General features: G+C 38.6%; 1 protein-coding gene across 1 annotated transcript in view; it reads left to right on the forward strand.

Annotated features, from left to right (window-relative positions):
- LOC122081948 (26S proteasome non-ATPase regulatory subunit 2 homolog A-like) overlaps positions 1-8,019 on the forward strand; it is a 19,611-nt gene extending 11,592 nt beyond the window's left edge. Inside the window, 16 exon segments of the mRNA XM_042649379.1 lie at positions 106-180; positions 595-753; positions 3,941-4,048; positions 4,127-4,231; positions 4,314-4,454; positions 4,543-4,647; positions 5,005-5,223; positions 5,382-5,495; positions 5,574-5,763; positions 5,766-5,788; positions 6,565-6,624; positions 6,717-6,830; positions 6,925-7,010; positions 7,094-7,202; positions 7,320-7,498; positions 7,599-8,019. Coding sequence (XP_042505313.1) covers positions 106-180; positions 595-753; positions 3,941-4,048; positions 4,127-4,231; positions 4,314-4,454; positions 4,543-4,647; positions 5,005-5,223; positions 5,382-5,495; positions 5,574-5,763; positions 5,766-5,788; positions 6,565-6,624; positions 6,717-6,830; positions 6,925-7,010; positions 7,094-7,202; positions 7,320-7,498; positions 7,599-7,674 — 1,863 coding nt within the window. The 3' untranslated portion in view covers positions 7,675-8,019.
- Positions 8,020-9,407: the final 1,388 nt, after the last annotated feature.

The raw sequence follows: 9,407 nt of genomic DNA on the forward strand, positions 1-9,407 counted from the left end.
AAAAAAAAAAAAAAAAAAAAAAAAAAAAAAGGACTTTGTGCTAGCATATCCCAAGAAAGGCCATTTTCAGGCAATGCAGTTTTTATATGTTGTGTTTTTTGGCAGTATGTGAAGCAGGTGTTTACATCTTGTGATGATCTACTCCAAAGGAAACAATTCTGTTACATTATTGCTCGACATGTAAGTCCTGAATTTCTTTCAGTTCATCTTTCCTATCACTGTTTTTATTATTTACTATTATATCCCAATTGTGAAGTTTTGTATAGTTCATGTTCTACATTGGGCTGGAGTAGGCTTACCTTGTTTCATCTTCTCTCTCTTCTATCTTTTGTTCAGCTTACAGTAGCCTTGTGCTCTTGGATTTTAAGTCTTTTGGTTTGGGTTTTTTGCAATAATTTGTTTGTCTTGGGATCTCCATTGAGGAAAATGAGAGCAATGGGTATGTGGATAAGAACAGACCAGCTCAATAGATTATTTGTATAGTTGTAGTAATTCTTTTTTATTTATTTATTTACCATCATGTAAATAGAAGTTAAACTCCTGTCTGTTTTATAAGTAAGTTTTGGATACTTAGAACAAAAATGCACAATGCAGGGTGCTACATTCGAAATTGATGAGGAGATAACTGCAGATGAAGATGAGAGGGAGGCATTGCAGGAAATTATCTATAACACCAAGCTAAGTGAAGGTTATCTCACTCTTGCCCGTGATATAGAGGTGATGGAGCCAAAATCTCCGGAGGATATCTATAAGGTATTAATAATATTTACATAATATTGAAACTACTTTCTGCTTTATTTCACCATCCATCATAAATGTTGCATGTGTTTCTTCATTTTCTCAGCCAAGTTTCAGTTATTTGCATTCAATTCTGTTTTTGGAGCTCCTTGCCTTCAAATTGCATTAAGTTGATGTCTTTAATCTATTCTGCTGCTAATGATCTTTGAGGTTTCTTTTTCCTACTGCCCCAACTTGGTTCTTTTAGCCAAGGTTCAATGTTTTGGTTTTGAAACTGAAGTATTTTGCGAAACCGTGAAATTTTGACCAATTGGTTTCGATTGATGGTTTCAAGGTCCAAATGGCCAAATTAGTTCCTGAAACTTGTCGAAAATCCTGGGTTAGGCCCTTTAAAACATAGTAGATCCCATAGATTGTAAAAAAAAAATACCCAAAATGGTAGTTGGCTTTAGACCCTAGGTTGGTAGTGTATACTGTACAATAGTGTATACACAAAATTTAGTACTAGAACACACAATTCAATTAAAACGACAAAAATATGCTTTAGGAATGAATAAACATAAAATTAGAAACCATTTCATAACTATCAAATGCTATATATGGTTCATCACAAGGATATGAGAATGATTTGACAAAAAATCACTAAAATTGAGGTTCTCTAGGGAGTTTCCCTCTTTGTAGTCGAACCTAGCTAAGCAATACCGAAACTCGAAACATTGTTGAGATTTTGATTGAAATTGTGAGATTTTGATTGAAATCATGCATTTTATGTAGAAACGCAACCCTAAAACGATGCAGAAGATAATGGAAAAACAAAACAAACAATGCACACGGATTTTACGAGGTTTGGCAAGGTTGCTTACGTTCCCGGTGAGATGAGATCCTGCTTCACTATCAATGGAGAATAGGGTTACAGCGCTCGTCCTCATACCTCTCAGTATTACTTGCATTATAGAGAAAGAAACCTCGCTACAAATATATAGTGAAAAAACCCTAATCCGGAAAGTACACAATTGCCCTCAAATAAAAAATTTGAGCGGGGGGCTGTGCCCCCCTACACCCCCTGCTATGCAGGGGGGCCTCCTGCCCCTTGCAACCCCCACGACCTGCTAACTGACTAGGGGGACTGTCGTCCTGCCTGTCTAGGTGCTACACCAGTACTCCCTGGATTAAACTGCGACGGAATACAAGACATCATACACCAACATTTTATATAAAGGGTTTGACCGAAACATGAATCTCGCATTTTGACCGAAATGTGGTAAGACTCAGGTGTCGCACCTGATTTCTTTTCAACCTTTGTCGAAACCAAACTATTTAGTGAAAGAGTTTTCGACCAAAATTTTGAACATTGCTTCTAGCTTAAATGCTCAACCGGGATCTCATTGCAAACTGATAGGCTGTAGTAGGCACCCAATTGCCAGTTTTTCTTAATCTTGCCATTGTTTTGGCCTCTCATTGCTCCCTCGCTATCTATATGCTCAATGTTTGCTTTATTTCTTCATCAATTAGAATTTGGGGAGAAAGAACGCTACCCGACAGTGTTGCGTATGCCCAAATACATGGAGAAGTGGAGCCTGGGCATTGGCTCTTCTCACAGCCTGGTTCCACTTCCCCATATGTCTAGCCTTATGCAACACCATTGGGTAGTGTTCATTTTACTTAGAATGTATTGTAAAAAAAGTACAAAAATTTAGGGCAAGAGAACACTACCAACTTTCATGGCCCCTACACCAGCGCACATAACAAAGGAAGGCCATGCGGACGCATCTTTTGCGCATGGGATGGGGGGGGGGAAGCCACATTTTCTTTGTCTGCACACCGGGCCTGTATTTAGTCATTAGAGACACAATCGTGTTTAGGTTTCTTTTTAACCTAAACTTTATTGCTTCGTTAAAAGAGAGAAGGAAAGGAGAAAATTTTGCAAATGTACTTTATCTCATAGTCTTTTAGGTTTGGACCTACCACCCTGATCATTAAATCTCCTAAGCTGGTGCATAGGTCCCAAATGCAATGGACTGCCAGTTTTTCTTAATTGTCCTCTTGCTATCTATGTGCTCAACGTATCGCTTTATTTATTCATATATTAGAATTTATTGATGTATCAAAAAAGTATTTTTAAAATTCATATATAAAATTTTGCAAGAACCAGTCCCTTTAATTATCTGATAGTTTTTGGTTTTGTCCACCACCCTGATGGCCTGATCATTAAATCTCTTGAGCTCAGGCATAAGTCCCAATGACAATGGACTAGCATAAAACTTCAGCACTAGCCCAAACCCGCCAAAGCATCCTGAATGACCCACTAAAATGTTTAACAATTAATAAGTCTTATTAAACATAAATTAAGATCGATCATTATTTGTTTTGACTTTTCTATTTTTTATTTATATGGGTTGGTGGGTTGGTCAAACCCATTTGTTTCTAAGTAGAGCTCAAGAATTTCCTAATTGACTAGAATGTACCCACACTTTGAAAGTTAATGATCAAAGTTGTCTAAAGCTAAAAGCGACAATGCTTTACTGCTAGGTTTGAAGTTTCAGGTTCGGTTTGCTTTTACAAAGTTTTGAGCAAAACCTGTTAGGTTCGGCTGCATCCCGAAACTTCTGAGAAACCCTATTTTAGGCCCCTCTAAACGTAGTAGAACCCTTAGATAGTAATGGTAGTTTAGCTTCGGACCCCAAAATACGCATATTCAATTAAAACAATTAAAATATGCATTAGGAATGAATAAACATAAAATTAGAAACCATTTGGTAATTATTAAATATTATACATCGTTTCATTACAAAGATACAGGAGTGATATTGGCGAAAAATCACAAAAACTGAGATTTTCTAGGAAGTTTCAGACTTTGGAGTTGAAATAAAAGGTCAAACTTCGATTGAATCATACATTTTAAACAAAGGGTTTTGACCCAAATGATGCCGAAAACCAAAAGATGATTGAAATTTTGCATAATCAAAACTTGGTAAGAACCAGGTATTGTACTTGGTTTTGTTTTGACCTTTGTTGGAACCAATTTTTTTTTGCGAAATTTCAGTAATTTTGACTGAAATATCAAACATTGCGTAGTTGTACTCTCTTACGCAGGATATCTCTTTTGGGAGGTCCCCTTGCATGTAGACACATATGTACTTGTTCACACTCACAGATATAAACTTAGTGAATATTATTTGCTAATTTACTTTGATTTTCTTAGGTGCACTTGATTGATGGACGGGCAAGTGCTGGTGCAAGTGTTGACTCTGCAAGGCAGAACTTAGCGGCTACATTTGTAAATGCATTTGTTAATGCAGGGTTCGGTCAGGTAACATTGGCATTTTGGAGTCCAAGCTTCTTATGCTGTGTTCTCATTCTCCATTCTTAATTTTTCTCTGTCCTGCAGGATAAGTTGATGACTGTCCCTTCGGAAGCTTCAAGTGGTGGTTCTACTGGAAGCTGGCTTTTCAAGAATAAGGAACATGGGAAGGCCAGTGCTGCTGCAAGCCTGGTATGTTTCTTCTCTTGTTTTCTGTTCATTTTTTGGGCTCACCGTCTTCTGTCTGAGATTCTTATTTTTTTCTTGGTTGTAGGGTATGATCCTGTTATGGGATGTTGACTCAGGACTAGCACAAATCGACAAATATTTCCACAGCAATGACAACCATGTCATTGCAGGTGCGTTATTAGGAGTTGGGATTGTCAACTGCGGTATCAAGAATGACTGTGATCCTGTACGTCACTTCAATAGTTTGTATACATGTTAAAATTATAGTTGATCATCAGGTTTTTCCTGAGATCTAATGTGATTTCTTCCTCCAGGCATTGGCACTTTTAGGTGATTACATCGGTAAAGAAGATTCAACCGTCCGAATTGGTGCCATTATGGGCCTTGGCCTTTCTTATGCAGGTGCCCAGAATGAGCAGGTGAATTACCTCCCTCCCTTCAAGGATTCTTTTGTTATTTGAGCAAGTATACATTCTGAGCCAATCCAATAGATGAGTGAAATCTTATCTTCTGATGACTTGTGAATCGCTTAAATGGGATTTGTCTTGTAAATATGATCCAAAGATATAGTGCCACTCTGTCTATTAGTGAGTGGGTTATGTACTACTGGAAACTAAATTATGTTAGATGGTTGGGTGTTGTTTTGTTTGCTCTTCAAACTATTGATTGAATTAGAGAGACTTTGGTTGATGTAGTGCATGCATTATATATCATTGCTCTATTTCTGAATGGTATTCTCTTCCTTTTTATGCCTGATTGATTTCTTGTAATGCCAGATACGGAAGAAACTATCTCCAATTTTGGGAGATGCAAAAGCTCCTCTTGATGTGGTTGCCTTTACCGCAATCTCGCTGGGCTTGATCTATGTGGGTTCATGCAATGAAGAGGTTGCCCAGGCCATCATCTTTGCCTTGATGGATCGTGAGTCTGAACTGGGTGAGCCCCTTACTCGGCTTCTGCCTCTAGGCCTTGGTCTTCTATACCTTGGGAAGCAGGTAACTGAGTTCATAAATTATAGCTTGTTTTTGGTAATTGCATGATGCTGTAGTCTCCTAAAGACCAACAAAATTGTAATCTGTTTCTATAGTGCTAGTACGGTTGCAGTTCTTTTGTCAATTTAATTGTGTTGCTTGGGACTTTTGGTGTCTGACAGGAAAGTGTTGAGGCCACTTCGGAAGTTTCCAAAACTTTTAACGAAAAGATCAGAAAATATTGTGACATGACACTGCTGTCTTGTGCCTATGCCGGAACAGGAAATGTGCTTAAGGTCTCCATTTTCTGCCTGTCTGATAGCAGTCAGATTTTGTCTGGTTGTTGAAGGCTTTAACTTTCTTTCTTCATACAGGTACAACATCTGTTGGGGCAATGCGCTCAGCATCTTGAAAAGGGTGAGACCCACCAGGGACCTGCTGTTCTTGGGATTGCCATGGTAGCAATGGCTGAAGAGCTGGGTCTTGAGATGGCTATTCGATCCCTAGAGCATTTGCTGCAGTATGGAGAGCAAAATATCCGTCGGGCAGTTCCTTTGGCTCTAGGTCTCTATGCATTTCCAACCCCAAGGTATGTGATGCAGCCCGCCAGTCAGATTCCAATTTAGAATCAGATATTGGATCGGCTCCTCCACAGGTCCACCAAACTTGAATTGTTTCCTGATAAACCAGGGCCGAAAAGGCTTGATGGTATGCTGATTTCAGCAGCTTGCGAGGGGTGAGGGAACAAGGTAGAAACTGAGGGAGAAAAATATAGGGAGAAAAAGGTCATTGATGGTAAAGGAAACAAGGGAGGAGAGAGCAAGAGTGCTTTCCAAAGAAGAAGAATGACAGCCTGTCAGAGAGACTTCTCTAAAGATCCCCAAAATGATTAAAAAAATTAAAAGCCTCGTAATATCTGGGAGTCTTCTAGATTTACTTGCTTAACGAGACTATCCTTTATGGTAGCTAAAGAATAGGTCCCGCAAGATCCTTATAACAACTACTACTAGATAAATCCTAAACTGTTTTTCTAATGGGCCCACCACTAATTGAAATATCTATTTTTAACCCCTTTAGGCCCCCATTTTTGGGCCTTATAATTCAGCTCAATACAAATTAAACTCAAAAGAATTAAGAGCCCATACCCAGTAGATATCAAAATAGGACCAATTTTGGATCGGTCCTGCATAAGTATGAATCCTGTGGTTGTACTTATTTTGTTGTCTCAGGATACTCGACTGAAAAAGGTGGCCACCAAGCTGGGGCCCATTGGTTTTGTTAGATAATTGATTTTTAACTCCGTATAATCTCAGGAATGTTAAATTTTTGTTATTGCAAAATATCTGAATTTGTGTTCCTGACCAGGTCAATGTTATGGACACATTAAGCAGACTCAGCCATGACACAGATTCAGAAGTTGCAATGGTATGTCCTTTTGCTGATGCTTGAAATATGATTTTTTATTTTATTTTATTTTATTTTATTGCAGTCTAAATTGTATTCTTGGGTTTCTACAGGCTGCCATCATCTCTTTAGGTTTGATAGGTGCGGGTACCAACAACGCTCGGATAGCAGGCATGCTTCGGAATCTTTCAAGCTATTATTACAAAGAAGCCAGTCTCCTCTTCTGTGTAAGCTTGGATTCATAATTTCCTTTTGCCCTTTCTTTCTGTTGGTCTCTTGTAAATAGCTAGTATTAAATATTTGGTTTTTTTCGTTTTGCAGGTGCGAATAGCTCAAGGCCTTGTGCATCTGGGGAAGGGTTTACTAACTCTGGCTCCATACCATTCTGATCGGTTCCTGCTGTCACCGTATGTCGGCCCTTTTGCTTTATTTTTGCAAGGAAATCTTGGTACCATTTACACACCTTAATTTGTTTCTTATGTTTGCCCAGGACGGCCCTAGCCGGATTAGTTACCTTGTTGCATGCCTGTCTGGACATGAAATCAATCATCTTAGGAAAATATCACTATGTTCTTTACTTCCTTGTATTGGCAATGCAGGTCCATCCTCAACTGGATTTCTTTTGTTTACTTAGTTCATAATTTCATATAAATTGTGTTACGTTTGTGGATGTTTATTGTTATCTGAAAGTTTTTGTTGGTGGTTTTGATGAGCAGCCTCGAATGTTGTTGACTGTGGATGAGAACTTGAAACCTCTGTCGGTGCCTGTTCGGGTGGGTCAAGCAGTAGATGTGGTTGGCCAAGCTGGTCGGCCCAAGACCATAACTGGATTCCAAACACACTCGACACCTGTGCTATTGGCTGCTGGTGATAGAGCCGAACTGGCAACTGAGAAGTAAATAATCCTATATAACCTTTGTTCCCATTATGGGATGCTTTGCTGTTTACACTAATTCTTTGGTTCACTATGAACTAATGACAATTGGTTTTTGCAGATATATTCCACTTTCCCCCATCTTGGAGGGCTTTGTCATCTTGAAAGAAAACCCAGATTATCGAGAGGATCGCTAGGTCTGATTCTGTAGCAACACAAAGATAACTAATTTCCCATGGAGGCAAGAGTAAGTGCAACCTTGCGAATGGGACTAGCTGCTATGCTTGATTGTTAAGAAGGAAGTGGTTGTTACCTCTCCCATGTGAAAATGGGAAACACCTATCAGAAGGGTTTTCAACAGACCAATTTTTATGCCATGAAATATTTATTTTCTTGAAAGGAGAAAGGGAAAGGGAAAGGGAAAGGGAAGTGGAAGGGGGATCCGGTTGTATGTAAAACTAGAGAATTTTTTGGAGTTGTGTCTGCAATGTTATATTTATTGTTCCCATAACGGTTTATGACGTTCTTGAATTCCTCCTCAACCTCTCCTCCTTTATGTGTGGATATTCTCACTGTTGTCTTGAGAGAGAGAGAGAGAGAGAGAGAGAGAGAGCAACCCGGTCACGTGCCCCTGTGCTCGCATGGGGGCAATGGAGTGTATTGGATATACAATGGGCGAGGGTAAGGTGGTCATTTTACTGCCTCTATGTCTGTGGACGTAGGAGCACATGACTTGGGTAGGGATCTTTTCTCATTATTGTTAGGGAAAAGAAGAAAAGGCTGGGTATGCTATCGATATATCCAGATTTATCCAGATTGTTTGCCTTAGAAAAGTATCATATGCCTCTCATTCCAATCTTCCCCCTAACGCCAGCCACCCTTCAGGCCTAAAGACGGGTAACTGGAAGCGATGACTATATGAGATGGTGGAGACGTCGCATTGGACAGGTTCAGGTTCCCATGACTGGTTTAAAAGAGGTTTTTTTTGGGTAATGGATTAAACATAAATAACTATTCTGTTAGTTGACATTTGGGGCAAAATTACTAGAGGGCTTGAAGATTTAATGGGTTATATAAATGAAAGTATAAAAAGAGTTATTTATTTATTTATTTATTTTTTTTTCTGAAGAAGTATATAAAGAGTTCACCCCAAAAAGCATAGGGTCCATTTGATTTTGTTTCTCCTGTTTCTGTGTCTAGAAATAACAGAAACAGCAATGCTAAAAATCGATTTTTGAAATTACAAAAAGATGTTTGATTTTTTTATTTTCTGAAACATTTTTAACAGTGTAGCCGAGTTCAAGACATGAGTGAAGGCAAGCCGTTGTAGGTATGCAGCTCATGAGTGAAGGCATGACGTAAGAGTTGCAGATATGCTTCATGGAGATGAACTTTCAAAACTGTGAGCTTTGTATAACTTGGTTAGAATCGCCACATCTGGATAGCGGGAAGTTTCAATAGTGGGTTGGGGTTTAGATAAGTTGAGTGAAGTATCAGGTTTTTCACAATTTTTGTTCTCACACTTGTTTCTAGAAACGGAAAAATAAGTCTAATTTGTTTCTCCATTCCTGTTTCCAGACATAAAAATAGGCATACATTTCTATTTTTGTTTTCAAAAACAAGTGAAAAGAAATAGAAAAATCAAATGGTTTTTGAGGTGTTTTTCCATTTTTGAGCATAGAGAAACAGAAAAACCGTTTCTGGAAACAAAATCTAACGGACCCATCTTAGAAGCATCAAACGATATATAATTATGGAGCATACTCCACAGTACTTGAATCCTGAAATGCTATGCCGGACACCTTGAAAGTGGTTTACCAAACAGATCCCTTGTTTGGAATCTACGAAAACCAAAAGAAATCCTTACGACTGCCTTAAAATTTCGTGCATTTCAAATCAAAAATTTCTTATAGACCCCTTTTTAGGAGAT

Source organism: Macadamia integrifolia, chromosome 6, assembly GCF_013358625.1.
Source record: "Macadamia integrifolia cultivar HAES 741 chromosome 6, SCU_Mint_v3, whole genome shotgun sequence".
Lineage (NCBI taxonomy): Eukaryota > Viridiplantae > Streptophyta > Magnoliopsida > Proteales > Proteaceae > Macadamia > Macadamia integrifolia.